At 28.9% G+C, this 16,508-nt stretch overlaps 2 protein-coding genes across 2 annotated transcripts in view; one reads left to right on the top strand and one right to left on the bottom strand.

Annotated features, from left to right (window-relative positions):
- The first annotated feature begins 3 nt into the window (after window positions 1-3).
- Window positions 4-8,942, top strand: LOC100574905 (radial spoke head protein 4 homolog A-like). Its single transcript, XM_003241340.4, has 9 exons — window positions 4-1,147; window positions 2,223-2,409; window positions 4,135-4,388; window positions 4,473-4,560; window positions 4,630-4,905; window positions 4,968-5,087; window positions 5,157-5,337; window positions 7,086-7,467; window positions 8,326-8,942. The coding sequence occupies exons 1-9, from the start codon at window positions 903-905 to the stop codon at window positions 8,591-8,593; spliced, it is 2,001 nt and encodes a 666-aa protein (XP_003241388.1). The 5' UTR covers window positions 4-902; the 3' UTR covers window positions 8,594-8,942.
- Window positions 8,943-15,155: 6,213 nt separating this feature from the next.
- Window positions 15,156-16,508, bottom strand: part of LOC100163147 (actin-like) — a 4,899-nt gene continuing 3,546 nt past the window's right edge. Inside the window, exon 4 of the mRNA XM_029485680.1 lies at window positions 15,156-15,646. Coding sequence (XP_029341540.1) covers window positions 15,271-15,646 — 376 coding nt within the window. The 3' untranslated portion in view covers window positions 15,156-15,270. The remainder of the gene's footprint in view (window positions 15,647-16,508) is intronic.

Genomic DNA, 16,508 nt, shown 5'->3' with positions numbered 1-16,508 from the left:
AAATTATTATTACCATATTCTTCTTTGTACAAAAAATTATTGTGCTTATATTAGTATTCAGTAATCACGGAAACTATTGAACCAGTAGACACATTTTGTACACGTAGGTATTCCTTTTTGAGACTCTGGGAGTGTTTATAGCTTCGTTTCTCAATCCATATATATTGCTATTGGGTATTTGGGTGGCTCACACGGTCACACAGAAATTTTGGTTTGGCTCACGAAAATCAAATATTTTTTTGTTGTTATTGGTTATAGAAATAAAAGATACTTTTATAAAATCAATGGGTACTGGATAGTATTATATATAAAAATAAACGTATGTTTGTAGCTTATGCTCAAAAACTACTTGACCGATATTAAGTAAAATTTTGAAAATACTTCTTAGTGGTAATATCAGAAAAGTGTACGAGGCGTACCTCGATAGAAGTTTTAATCATGTTCAAAACAGGGGGACGCCCATCTCAGTCGAATTAGCTCACAATCTGTGTGCATAGATGCCGATTTTCCAGTGAATTTATATACACCTATAAACAGTGCCGTATTTTATATTTGATCATTTTTTCCCAACAAAGTTGGATTATACAGCTAGTTCTTATTATATAATATGGTAAAAACTATTATATTTATCTTGATACAGTTTTTAGTTTTATTAATTTGATAATTAACTAAATTAAATTAAATAATGGTACCTAGGTTAGGTATATCCAAGGTAACAGTTCATAGATACTGTTTGTTTCTTACTATATAAACAGCTTCACGACCCAATCTTTCATGTGAATATAATATAGTGTTAAAATTAAAGTATTTCTGTCATTACTCCACATTAAAGCTGTGTAATATATGCATTAATTATGTTTAAGTTTAATTTATAAGAACAATATAGGTACTATTTATTAAAAATGTCTAATATGGAAATTGTAAAATCGATATCAGACACAAAGAAAATATCATCTAAAGAAATTAAAGATAATGTACAAGCAATCGAAAAAATAAGTAACCATGATAGATCAAAAGTATCATCTCGGTCAACCCAATTGAGATCATTATTTACGTGTGGCGGACCAGGAATGAAAGAATTTGATTATGATATTGACATAAATTATGCAATTGGGATATTAAAAAAAGAAGATGGAAATGTTAATGTGTAAGTATTTAAGGTTTATTTACATAATATTATTTAGGTATCGTTAATAATCAGGTAGGTACCTAGTGAACGCATTAATTACTAAAATTATAAGTTGTAAACTTAGTTTATATTGACGACTCGCATAAAAAATGGTTAGTGAATGATAACAATAGATTTAAATATTATGTTGTTTATACCAAATTATAATACTAAGAAAATTTCGTTTAATGGTTAAAATTATATTTTATTTATATTTGTCATAAACCTTGGTATTGAAAACAATTTTAATTTAAATAATAGTCGAATGTATCAAGTTTCTATCGATAATACTCATTGAATTGCATTAAAAAAATTAAAATCGTTTGATAAAAAATCGCGATTTTACGCGTGAACGTCCAAGTTCATCAACATTTTAACTTTATATGCTAATTGAAAATATTTCTATAGTAAATTACACTCATATTTTTATAGTTTTTGTATCTAAGTAAAAATTATATGGAACCTTGTAATTACAATTACAGACTTAAGCTTCAAGGTATGATTATCAAAAATCTAATGAATTGTATACTACAAAAAAATTTGAAAATTTTAGTGATTTTGATGAATTTCGTATACATTTTAACTTAAACGCTTGTAAAAAAATATTGTGACCATATTAATACTTACGATACTTTTGATATTTTTATCGCGATTACAATAATTAGTTAAAACTAGTATACATTTGTAATACAAAATAAATAAGTTTTAATACTATAAATGATATTCATATGCATGCATACTTTCTTAAACCTTTGTATATAATTTAAAAAACAACATGAATGAGAATAATATTTTTACTATTATCTTCCTTTTTGTGCGATATAAAACTTTAACTATAATATGTATCATGTTACAATGTAATCATTGTTATTCAAAATATTATTTTCATTATTCACTTTGCCCACGTCTCCCTTACCTATTATTTTATAATTGTTTAGTTTTGCTGCTCTATTTCATACTAAAACCATTATTAATATTATAGATTTTATAATATTTTTTTATTTTAAAGTATATGCTAATTAGATAGCTTACAAATAAACAATGTAATGTTTAGGTATAGTCATTTACAAGACATTTTAGATAAGATATTATTGGAAAGGCCTAAAAATCCACTAAAAAACTTTGAAAAATATAGCATGATGTTGAAGCGTACATATATTCATAATGATGTTAATTTTGAACGTGTCTTTGTGGATAACATAAACCGGAATTATTGCTTTAAGAGTTTACAAATGTATAAGGTAATATAAAGCTATTTGCAACAATCATAGGAACCTCTATTCAGAAAATACACCTATACCTACCATAGGTCTATTTTTCTAGTCTAATTATATTTATTTTTTTTTATGCATATCAATAATACAATCATTATTACATAGCATGGTAAATACGCAAGTTTCCTAACACCGTGGTTCGGTGTATTTTCATAATAATTCCGTATTTTGAAATAATTTACAAATAATACATGTTTTAAAATTTTAAATATCCTTAAAAATTTTTTTATATCACTTATGTATGCGATTAGGTGAGATCAATTCTACTCGGGCGATATATAATTGATACAAAATTAAAGATTACCCTTAATATCATATTTTATATGAGTGAATGTCTGTAGGAAAATTAGTTATAAACGTAATAATATCTATTACCTATCATCATAGGCGGAGATTTGATATTTTTCTTGGGGGGCTAGAATAATTCCACAAAAGTGACCCGAAGGTGTGCTTAAACTGTTAATATGTTATGCCTATGTACTTCCTCCCTCATAAATACATGGAAAATAATTCAAATTAAATAATAACAATTTTTACAATTATAATAATTATAAAATCTGAATTTTATTTCAAAATTATGTACCTATTTTTAGATGCAAATATATCAATAATATTTTCAATATCAATTTGAATATCTTTTTCTATGTACAAAATTGCTGAGTTGTTGAAGCGGTCTTACAACATACAAGCGCGTAGCTATGTCTTTATTTTACGCATACCTGAAAAACTTCTTTCACATATAGCTGATGCAATAGGTAAAGACATGGCTACTTGAAGAAGCTTGTATAAGCTAGGGAATACACTTTTCGTTAATACATTTTTTATGGTTTCATATTCATAGTTAATTGCATTTTCCTTAGTTCCTAATTGTAATAAACTGTTCTTCGCCACTATCGTCTCTGATTGAATATTTAGTTTTGATAAATTTAATAAACCCTAAAATCAGTTAATATAATAACATGTAATATCACTTAAACATAGGTTGTCAAAAAAATATAAACTTACTTGATAATGATCAATGAAAAACAAACTTCCTTCATAATTTAATTTAAAAAAATTATCAACAGATACACCCATTGCTAAACTATCTGTTGAAAATCTTTCCTTCAGCCTTGTTACTATAGTATCTAACAGAACATAATATGCATTGCTTCTGTAAAATGATTCAGTTGACTGACTATCATTGTTCAAAGGTGCAGTATACTTTCTTAAAATACCTAGATATTTCGTAGGAAAGTATGAAATAATTTTAGGGGGGCTGTGGATTGTTTTAACCCCCCTAGCCCCCCTCCCCCAATCTCCGCCTATGCCTATCATTTTAAAATTGAGGGAACGTGTATAAGACGGGTAATGAAGAGTATGAATCAATTAAATGTTAGGCACATCATAATAATGCTCACGTTTTCATTATATAAACAGAACCTTTATAAAATATATTTACTTATTTACGGTAGAATTAGTATTAATAAGTTGGGGAGTGTATATCAACTATTAATATTGCAATAGGTATATTAATATTTAATCGCTTATTTTCTGTGTACGTGAGCGTGGTTAATGTAGTGTAAAGTATATGTATATTAGTATATTATATATATGACCTATATCATACCTGCGTTTGGGCATATAGTTTACATCATAGGCAAATTATCAATTCGTACTATTCATAGCACAGTTATGAAATTCGTGTTTTAGTGTGCATTGAAAAAACAAGTTGAACAACAAAAACAATATAATAAAAACAAAAAAAATATTAGAAAGATAGAAATTGATCAACACGAAGAGAAGAAAACTATGAATAATATTAATGATACTGTGCAAGTTCAGAATCTTTGTGAAGTAAACTATATGTTTAATAAAGCTGGTTTTGGACTTCCAATGGATGAAGCTGCAGTTATATACTTAACAATGAATGAAATGGCTCAGTTAAATAAATTTGAAAGCATAAGGTACGGTTCTTCAATTATACCTAACTAAACCAACAATATCAAAACAGTTAACAACATAAACTATATAATTTATATTATTTTTAGGTTTTGGGGAAAAATATTTGGGATAAAAAAAATGTATTATGTAATAGAATGCAAATGGTCAGCCGCAGAATTAGAGCGTAAACTAATGGTAAAAATCTGAGCTTCACCTCTTTGGTATACATTATAATTGTGCAATTTATTGTTAATGGGGATTTAGAGAGTAAACAGTGTAAGCCATTACTCAAAATCATCAAAACATTTAGATAATGATGTCACTAATGACTCACTTCGACAAGACCCCAAATTAATAGATCCAGAAAATGAATTTGAATCTGCTGTATCATATATTGAAGGTGAAATGGCTGAAAATTCAATTAATCATTACGATTCATGGATTAATTTAAATGATAGTGACAGTTGCATAGCAATACCCAAATCCTCGTCAAAAACCTTGTTACCACCAGAAATATTCGGAGTCGGTGCAAACAAAAATGTAAATTTATTTAATACAATTTTTAATGAACAATATTTATTTTGTAAGTGTAAATTGTATAGGTATACTTTGTCACAAATAAATTAAATACCCAATGGATAGAACTAGAATCGGTCAAGCCACATCATATAGTTGAAGCAAGAAAAATAAAACGATATTTCACCGGGAAATTAAAAAATCCGGTCAGCATAGGTACCTATATACATTTAATTTTTATTAATTAATTATGTTCTATTGTTTATTTAACATAGATAAACAGTTTTTCAAAGTTCGATGGTTCAGAAACTGAATATCTTAGAGCTCAAATTGCACGAATATCATCGAGCACTCAAATATGCCCACGTGGGTATTATATTATAGATGAAAAAGACAAAGCAGATTTGAGTAGAATATCAGACCTAAGATCCACAAATTCAATTTCTAGCAGAAAAAGTACGATTAAATTGTACTTAATATTATACATAGTTTAGTTTTTTTGCTTAGTGTCTTACTTAACCTTATAAATATACAGTAGAACCCATTTAAGAAACTCTCCTGGAGACCAATTAAAAATAGCGTAATATGCGGGAAATCGTACAGGTAATACGGGTTCTACTGTAATATATTTTTTTCGTTTACGATAGTTTAACATATAATTTGAAAACCATCAAACTAAACAATAGTATAATGAAATTTGATCAAATAGTATTGATAAAAACTGGCAACAATTCTGGTCAGAGGTGTCATTTGGGGGGGGGGGGGGGGTGCAGGGTGTACATTTGCACCAACTTTTTTTTAAAACGCCTTCTTTGGCCTGTCATCAATAAATATAAACAGTAATATTTTTCAGTATTTAAAAAAAATGTATTGTACTAATGTTTAATTTTCAAGAATGTTTGATCCTACAATATTATAATTGATAAAAATTATAACACAAACATTGTGAAAAATGGTACCCATAAAATAAATTTCTGGTTTTATTATGCTGGCTATATTATATATTTTGATTATGCAGACGGAAAAAGTGTGCTGGTTAGGTTCGATTAGATATTTACTATTTTATTATTAAGGTGTTTTATACCCATACATTTATTTACCAAGTGTAAATACCACTGTACACTGGTATCCACGATATAAAATAAAATTAAAAGTACCTACACATAGTTCTTCAAAAATAGTAACAATATTGTAATATTTTCATACTAATATAAGTGACATATTAAAGAAAAATCATCTACAGTTTTTATCCCCACTTGACCACCACCCCCCCCTTCCAAAAAAAAAAAAAAAAAATGTTTTCTTTGTGGCCTGGTAATAATTTGAATGGCCTACCAACATTTTGGCACCAACAAAAAAAAAGTTGAAATGACGCCCCTGATTCTGGTACGCCACTACTTATTAAAGATACTATAGGTACTTGATATATTTTATTTTATCAAATAATTTGTTATTGGTATTAATGTTATTACTCATTAGATAACAATAGTTTAAGAGTTTAAAATTAATTGTATAACAACATTTTATCGTTACTTACCTACTAATAGTTTTATTTAATTATTTTATCTTTGGTAAATTTATAAAGTAAATTTAATATTACGCACCTATGTATTATAAGAAAAATGATTAAAATCAAAAATAGAACCAAATAATTAAAAAACTACTAGCCTTATTATGCGTTGTATTTATAAAAATAATAAAACTATTAAACATAAGAATTATTAATACCTATAAAAGGTAATACATTTTTGAATGTATATAAATAGAAACAAAATAAATATGATATTAGGTAATGTAAAAGTTAAAAACATAAAATTATAAGTAAAAAGTAAATACAACAAAATTTGAATACGATTATTCTTGAATAATAAACAATACAATTTTGAACGTGAGTTTTTTATCGGTATCTATTTATAAATACCTATAGCAATATATCGAATGTATTATATATTATGTACATTGTCGCAAATTGAGTAAATTTTTTGGGGGGACTCAAACCCCTCTCCCAATAGGCCATATTGCTTAGTACCACGGAATATAAAAATTAGTACTAATTACTAGATCTTTAACTGGGGGGACTTTACCGACATTTGGGGGACTAAGTTCTCCAAGCCCCCTCAATTTGAACCAATGATTATGTATAGAATATAAACATATTAATTTTTGTAAATACCTATGAACTTACTTTTCATGTTTGATTTCAGAAAGTGTTGGTGACCTTATACTCAACGAAAATACAAAACCCATTTCTAATATTAATTTAACGAATGTAAATTATTGGGTGCATAAGAATCCTCACATAGACATTAATGGAGTTACCCATAAATCAGGTTTTTCTAATCTGTCCCATTCGAAAAAACACGAAGTCAATGCTGAAGAATTTGGAGAAGAAGACCATTTTAGTTATGGTGAAAATGTAAATGTAAATTCTAAGAGTGATTTATTTGGAAACTTAGGAAATGATATCTCTGTTGACAATACATCAGCGTGGAAAGGTGTTCTTTGCTCTCCGTTTGATCCTCGTCACTCTCAAGCAATAATGAAATCTCATGTATGGCCTGGAGCTTTTGCAGTTGCTTACAATCTGTATGTAACATTTAAACGTATTCAAAATATATTTATAAACTATGAAAATTTGCAACATTTCTTAAAATAAGTGTGTTTAGTGATTTTTATTTTTTAAGAATTTAACTAATTATTAGTTTATTAAACAAGTTATAATGTTACAATTATATCATGTTTATTGTCAAAAATAAAATAAAATAACAATAATAATTACTAACAAAAAGAAAGTAAATAACTTTATTTGGTGTATTTAAGTATATTTATATTTTGAATAACTGTTAAATTGGTAGGTATATATTAATTTAGGTGGGGGTGACTGATCTAGCTGTTATGATACAGCTTATTTATGGGGGTATGAGGCCCAAGCCAGACCAATATTTGTGCGTATGTACTCGAGATATATAACTAATAATACGAGGTAATAGTAAGTAATACAAAATAATACAAATGTACAACTATTTTGTTACATTTAGGAAACATTAAACAAATTGCAATATAGTCAGACCAACTAGGACCACGGTTATCTACTAGTAAATAATTTATTAGGCCCTAAGAAATATTGAGGTATTTATTTTTGTTGATGACAACCAAATTATTCAATTGCATAAGTAGGTACTAAAATACTAACGATAATCTTGATGATCCAATGTAAACCTATTTAACTATTGCTTTAGATTTTAAGCAATAAATGTGGCTAATGTTTAAATAATATTCTAAAGCCTGTTTGAATGTTAGATAGACTACAGTAAAGTTGTTATATTTTTAAGTTATCGTTAAATGATTTTTACTATAAGTTTTTACTAGTAATAATTGTAACTACTAATCTTATAATATTTGATAAGAGAAAATTCTAACTGTATATAATAAAACTGTTAACAGCCAAACTGACTATATGTATATTGGATGGGGTCAAAAGCATGATTATAATATGCTTTATAACATTTTTATGGACGAAATTAAAATGGAAAATCCAACTCAAGATGATACTTTTACGGTGGAGCTTCAAGAATTTACTAAGAAAGAGAAAATGGAGAATGAAACACATTGCTTACATAAAAATAAACATAATAACCCTTTTCCACTACGATTTAATCGTACAAAATACAAAGGTGGTGAAAAAGTTATTACATATTATACTTACGAGTAATAAGTAGAATGTTCAATCATAAATTGTTAATAAAAAATATCATGCAAATAAAATATCAAGTGAATTATAATTTTATGTTTGCTGTAATTTGGATACTATCGTAAAGTAGGTACCAAATTTTTACCAATAGGTTGGTTTCAATAAATACACACTCAATCGTCAAAATATCATAATTGCAAGCATATATATTTGGCATCAGCCTTGCCAATACTGTCACGGATTTGGCTGCCTTGAAGGCGACTATCTAGAATGACCCCCAAGTCAGTGGCGTATTTAGGAATTTGTCATGGGGAGGGTCCAGTTAATTTTCAGAAAACAGAGTCGTGGGGGGCAAAGCCCTCCACACCACCCAAATACTCTTTATTAAATAAATATACAATATTTATAAGATGATTTAAAATGTTTGAGTTCTTAATTATTAAATAATAACATGTACAAAACAAATTTTAAAAAAGCTGGTAAGTGGATGTCACTCTGCTGTACAGTAGGTTACAAGTGGGCCAATGTATAATGGATTGTATTAAACTTGAATTCAATGATATAATTGAAATATAATATAAATATAATATAAATATAATATATTTCATTGTATATGAAAAACGATTCAGAGCGGAGATGGTTTGTCAGTCTGGATATTTTATATTGTTAATATTTATTATATCCTGTAAGTTGAATTAATGTTGAAATATAAAATATTTTTTTATTCGTTTCTATTGTGAAAAACAAAGCGTTAGAAATTAAAATCCCATTTTTTTGTAATTTATCGGTGGTTTTTCCCGTGACATTAAATAACTATTGAGAATATTAAAAAATGACCTTCTTAAAGTAGCACCTTGAACTAATTTGCTAAAAGATAAGATACTACATATTGAAATCGAAGCACTCCTTCTGGTAGAAATTTTGTATACAAAATATAAAAAAATATACACGATTATAAAACCATTAGCTTCATCGCTCTGCTCAGATTCTAATATAGTTATGCTATAATTTATAACTTTTATAAAAATATTTCTTTAAATACATAACTTCATTCAATGTTGATTTTAGATAACTTGTAAACCTTTTTAAGGTTGAAAAAGATCTCTCTGGAGTGGCTATAGATACTGGAAAATGACAATGTACAAAACTACAAAATATTTTTTTTTTTCTTATTTTTATAATATTTATACAATCTATACTTTATAGCATATAAGAGAAAAGTTACAGAAAAACATGGTATACTTGAATTAAGAAGTCACCCACTAGTGACTCTTTGCGTGATGGAGAAAATATTTAAATTAAAAAATGAACTTGGTATTTTTCAACTATTTTTGTTATCAAACTGGTAACAAAAAAAAATCACGATATTAATTGAAAATGTTGATAACTGAAGCGTCGAACATTTTTTACAAAATCCTTCGTATGGTATGATAAAATTTGATTTTCTTAATCATGTAAAAACACAACATTTAACATGTATGAGACACGAGTCAATGGAGGGGGATCCGGACCCCATGGACCCTCGCCGTAAATACGCCACTGCCCCAAGTACCTTATTTGTCGACTCAGACTGATAATTGAAGGGTGGAAATGCAAAAGGTGGTATCGCCAAAAACCAAAATGTTCACAAATCAAGAAAAACTGTAACACATTTTCTGCCGACTATAAACTCTCAGAATAAGTTTATTTATATGTAAAATATAAAAAGTAAACGATCGACAGTGTAAGATTAAATCTACCTAAATTGTAAACATTGTTTTTAATGCTTTAAAAATTTCGTGTCAGACCAAAACGTGGTATTGCAGGTTTTGAAAAGATAATGGCAATATCACGTTTTAAAGTTGTTACTATTTCTGTTGATGCAAAACGCATTATTGCCGGCAATACCACGTTTTGAAGAAAAATTTAATACTGGCAATACCACGTCATGGGCGGATAGGCCTACCGGGAAACCGGGAATTTCCCGGTGGGCCCCCCCTTCGTATTTCAGCAATGGGGCCCTTTTTTGGTTAACGCAATAACTCATTAATATTATACAATTACAACAGGGGCGCCATTTCAGTTTTTTTTTAAGGTGTGCAAACAATTAAAGAGGCCAATTTTTTCCCACATCCAGGCCAATCGTTAAAAAAACGTTTCTAGTGTTTTCAGTTTTTCATTACAGATTCATTACAGTATCAAAAACATACTTAATAAAAACATATTTTTATAGTTAACACATTACATTTTACCGTTCATACATTTTGTGTATATGCTGTATATTATAGTGTATAGTAAAGATATTTTTAGATAGAATAGATGCATATTATTATTATTATGTCTTTTGTCTATCAGTAACCAGGGGCGGACTGGCCCAGGGTGCTATACACCAAGTAGCACCCCGGGCCCCCGTTTGTATTTATGATCCGGGCCCCCGATTACCACAGTCGGTATACGGTATAATACTGGTATAATACGGTATTATACAAAATAAAAAAACATATTTCAACATCTCTACAAATAAACAACATGTTATTCTTAATTTTTTTTTTATATTTACTTATAAAACTAAGGGCTCTTTCCTAATTTAGGTAGGTTTGAAAAAAAATTACGAGCCCCTAATTAATTTTGCACCCCGGGCCAAAAATAACCAGTCCGCCCCTGTCAGTAGCCACTTACCATTTACACATATCTGTGTGTGCCAGTGGATAAAATGATACCGATATCAATTTATCAATTATCAAATTAAAGAACACAATATTATATTATTTATGATTATCAGTGAATAGCTGCGGTGCATGCATAATTAAAGATTGGCAAACTGAAGGCCATCTGGCCATAGTATTAATTAGGCCTAAGCCAATTGTGGACAACAAAATTACAGGGTGTGCAAGTGCACACCCCCCCCCCCCCCAAATGTCTTTTTTTTCATGTGCGGGCCCCTTTTTAAAATTTCCCGGTAGGCCAAAAATGGCCTATCCGCCCATGTACCACGTTTTGCAATGATATCAAGTATACTTCAATACTAATAACACGGGCAAAAATACGTTATGACTTGAACATGATTGAACATGATAATACCACGTTTTGTTTTGACATTAAATGTCGCAATTTCACGTAATGTATTGAACATCAGTTTTAAAATCGATTTTATTCACAAAAGTAATCGATACAATTTCATTCTGACTGCAAAATCGAATTCCTCACATTTTTTCCCATAAAAATCGATTTTAGAAATTTTGGAAATACTACGTTTTGCATTTTCATCCTTCAATTTGGCTTCCAATACGAAGTTGAGGAGGCTAATAGTATATATTTGTATGTTCACAGTCAGCTTTTCCACGGTAACAGAAATTTTTCAAGGGAGAATGTGTTCTTATAGAGCATTTCGATTTATTGCGGGACACAATACGGTGTTAACACACTGATTGTTCACGTATTTCCCTCTCACACAAAAATATTTGCCGTATACCAAATGCTTTACCAAAACTTATTGTAAAACTAAAATAATTATTTCAAGTAAAGAACACAGATTATAAAATAGTAAATTTTTTTATTGCTATAAATTAATTTTTAATTATATTTACACAAGTTTTCTTACTTCTCTAGTAAGAAGTACATATTCTACAATACGATCATGAATTAATAAACAGTAAGCAGTCGCACCTATGGATATGCAATATCATTCTAAAAAAATATAGTTTTAAATTTTTATTTAAGTTTGGAGAGCTCAATCTGGTGGCGTGTTAAATTTTCGGTTTTTAATCGTATGTTAATACAACGCACAAATTATAATTCCATAAACAATTTATGTACAGTAACTACGGACAATAAATAAAAAAAAATCAATATTGTATATTAAGAATCTAAAGAATAACATGTTATATACTCACTCTCTAATCAATAAAAAATCCGAACAAACCCATCGTGGCTTCCATTATTACTACGGCGAAGAATTTCGTGTTTGCGTTTAGACGGCAAGAGTAAAAAATTACTCAAGTCGTAAACAATTAAAAATAATTTTAACCGGTGTTCATTATTAACACTGTAAAAAAAATGAATATTTCTCTTTTTCTCGTTATACTATAACTGTTTTACTCCTTCTCTAGTACCTAAATAAAAAATACGCACAAACCCATCGTTGCGACCACTATTACTACGGCGAAGGATTTCATACGGTTGACTAAAGAAAATATTAATTTTTTTTTACAGTGATAATAATAATCACCAGTTAAAATTATTTAATTGTTTACAACTTGAGTCATTTTTTACTCTTGCCGTTTAAACGCTAACATGAAATTCTTCGCTGTAGTAATAATGGAAGCCACGATGGGTTTGTTCGGATTTTTTATTGATTATAGAGTGAGTATAACATGTTATTCTTTAAACAACTGTTTTATCGGACGACCTTTACTCTGCTAAGCTTTGAAGTAGACTGACAAATGTCTCCTAACGTGTATATTAGTATCCATGTATATTTGATACGGATAAATATTTTGATTTGGCCAGATATAGAAAGTGCCGCATTTATTTTCAATTACAAATATTTTACTGTACTTTACAGCCAGCTTATTATTATTTTGTTTTGACAATAATGCGTAGTTTTTGAATGCCGTTAAAACTAATAACGCGCGTCCTCTATTTAGACGATTGCAGTTATGGGCTAAACTATTTGAATTTTTTAACGTGTTGTGAGCCTAAAATGTACCTACATACGTAACTACGCTACAATTAGCATCTGCGTAAACCAATACCTATAATAAATTCTACAAAATATTGATTTCAAAATTATGTAGCTATTCATTATTGAAGAATTATTTTATTTTTTCAAGATTATTTTACTTAATATAGGTGAGAATATAATAATTAAATATTAAAACAGAAATATGTGCATTTATCTATGATAATGAATATTCAAATTTCAACAATGTGGAGCTATTTCAAACTTTTTAAATTGTTCTTCGTGCAGAATAAATTAATTGTGAATAACCCACTGAGACTGTGTTGTTACTTATTTTATTTTATAATACAACATGGGCTTTCGTCCAATTTACAGATTACACATTTAAAATACATTGTTGGAACAATAATTTAACTATTATTAAAGCAAGAAAGAAGGGTCTTGATTTGCTAAATACATGCAGTGACATAGAGGTTCATTCTTACCATAATTAGTTAAGGCAGTAATGAGTGAGAAAGGAACAGGGTGACGTGAGATTTGGACAGGGGCATTGAAAGAAATTTGGGAAACAGGTACGGCGAATCGACTTTTCCTTGTAACAATTTAATCAAAAAATTTAGATTTGCAGCTTGCCTGCGAGTAGCTAGAGTGTCAAGTTTAAGTAATTGAAGAACACGTGTATAGTCATGATTGGATCACTCGATCTTTAAAGTGTTTCCTACATAGTTCACTTATGAGTGATAAATAAAACTAATGTTATTTCTAGAATTAGTACTAAAATAGATAAGGTAAACAGTATAAGTATTAATATTAATAATTAGAAACATCACAAGTTTCTCGTCCAAATAATACGTTAAATTATAAAAATTAAAACTTCATAAAAGTACAGAAATTCAAACATATTTTAACACATTGAATATTTAATATATGAAATATAGATTTGTTTAACAAACTCAAACGTAGCTAAATGCCCATGAATGTGTTTTTGAATGTAGGTATTCTTCATTTTTTATTTGTCTTAAATTATTTATTTAATAGTTATACTAACATGTCAGGATATAACTGGTATTAAGGGTTCTCAAAAAATGTCTCAAATAATTTATTTATTTTTTTTTTTTGGCGGAAAATCGGAATATAACCTTTGACGGAAAACGGTTACGCTCAATTCAACAACCACTCGGATTCGTAGATATCGTTACGTGGTTAGTAACCGGCTGTTGTAGTATAGGTACAGTGCTGTAGCCATCTCGAGTGGCAATCGGACTCGGTGAATACTGAATGACCAGTTGCCTACACAACTACTTTAAGGCGATAAGTGCCACCAGCGGTCCATGATCAACACCCCGGCACGTCGTACGCCCGCTTGGAAACCGAATAGTACACGATCGGTTGCCTACCCGTCACACAGGAGGCGCCAACGACAGACGACTGAGAGTGCTATAGGGCACATCAACGTGTTCCTCTGACAGGATTCAATAACGGACCATCGAATTTGCCAGATCAATCAGTTTCGCTGATGAAGAATTGATCTACAACAAATAACATAAAACGTCTCTCCGGGCTGCATATTAGCATTCTGTGGTCAGTCTCGGCTTGCACCTGTATAGGTACTAATTGAAACTTCTGATTGGTCAATTTGAATTTCTATGCAAATTTTATTATTTTACATTATAAATTATCATTAAATTGTGTTCATTAACACATACATACAATAAATTCAAAATTGTATAGTAGATTTAACCAGGTACTTATGTGGCTATGTTGTATACCTAAATATAATACTATACATACTGCATATAGCAATACTATGTATACGTAGACTAGAAGTTGGGTATTATATTTTAAACTTAGTATTAATGAGTGTAATATATTGTATAGTAAGGAATAGGTAATAATATAACGGTAACTGAAATGTTTGAAAAAATAAAATTTTTATTAATCATGAATAAACGATCTTTTAATTTTAAAATAACTATTAGAAAGCCAGTAAATTGATCGACGTTTAGGATTATCATAAATTATAATAGATTAACATCAATCAAATTAAGCTTTTTTCGTGTAAAGCTGCAGACCCATTTTCTTCGTACATTTCCTTGCTGATCCACATTTGCTGATAGCTGGGCATCGAAGCTAATACGGCACCACCAAGCCATGTGGAAAATTTACGTTCGGGGTCCGCTTTAATTTGAATGCTAGTAGAAGATGTGACTAAATCGGCTACCATTTTCTTCAAACGAATAGGTAGAAATTGAAACATCGTATTACCACCAGCCAATATGATATTGTTGTACATATTTTGTTGTTCTTTATAATCGCAAGCACTGCATGCTCTGTGTATCAAGTTGTGGATACCTCCTAGCTTTGATTCGATGTTGAATAAAAGAGGATCGAACAAGATTTCAGGTGATTGAAAGCTATAATAGTTTATACTCGAATAAATAAACCGATGATTATTTTCTTATAATGTAACATAATATTGTATATTTATAATAAACTAGGTAAGTCCTATAGCTAATAGGTACTTATATAAATTAACCTATAATATATTGTGTAATTAATAAGTCTTATAATAATCGACAATCGTATTATCTAGTTAACTGTACATAATACATAATATTATAAATAAACCATCATAAATATAATTATAGTTATAAAATAGCTATTATAGACTATAGTTTTGACATTTTAGATTCTGAACGAAGTGATGAATGTATTGATTTTACAATGATGTGTGTTTTTTTTTTTTTTTTTTTTGTGTCTGACGACAACTTTTGGAGCAGTAAAAATGCTTCGATTTTCAAAAGTTGTACCTTTTCTGAAAGGAAAGTGAATCTAGTTGGTACTTTGGGGGGTCAAAAGTGAAAATTTCCCAATACTTTTCAAAAGCGGCAGGAAAAACCTTAAAAAAATAACGGAAAAACGCGAATTTTTACGCAAAACCAATTTTTGACAAAAACGAAAACTTAATTTTACTGTAACTCAAAAAATAATTATTGTAAGCACTTGAAATTTGCAACAGATGTTTATATTAGCGTTGTCTATACAGGGTTAAATTTTCAAAGTGTTTCGACTTTTTTTGAGCTATTTATAGACAAATGAAATTTTCAATTTTTCTAAGTATTTTTTTTTAAAATAACGATAAAAAATTTTTGGTTGGATAGAAAACTTTGAAAATTTAATACAACGTTTCTTATAAGTTGTTCTCACAGTGATAAAAAAAATCCAAAATCGTTAGTCACAATTTTTTTTATAAGTGCTTAAAGTTTAAATTTATAC

This window comes from Acyrthosiphon pisum, chromosome X (assembly GCF_005508785.2).
Source record: "Acyrthosiphon pisum isolate AL4f chromosome X, pea_aphid_22Mar2018_4r6ur, whole genome shotgun sequence".
In the NCBI taxonomy this organism is placed as follows: Eukaryota; Metazoa; Arthropoda; class Insecta; order Hemiptera; family Aphididae; genus Acyrthosiphon; species Acyrthosiphon pisum.
Note: the sequence above shows the minus strand (reverse complement) of the source record. Positions and strands in the feature narration are given on the sequence as shown.

What these genes read in the sequence shown, in the direction of transcription:
- LOC100574905 (XM_003241340.4), top strand. Translation starts at nt 903, where the DNA reads ATGTCTAATATGGAAATTGTAAAATCGATATCAGACACAAAGAAAATA. An exon ending in AGAGTTTACAAATGTATAAG is followed by an intron (nt 2,410 to 4,134) that starts GTAATATAAAGC and finishes TTCGTGTTTTAG; the next exon opens with TGTGCATTGAAAAAACAAGT. An exon ending in CCGGGAAATTAAAAAATCCG is followed by an intron (nt 5,088 to 5,156) that starts GTCAGCATAGGT and finishes TATTTAACATAG; the next exon opens with ATAAACAGTTTTTCAAAGTT.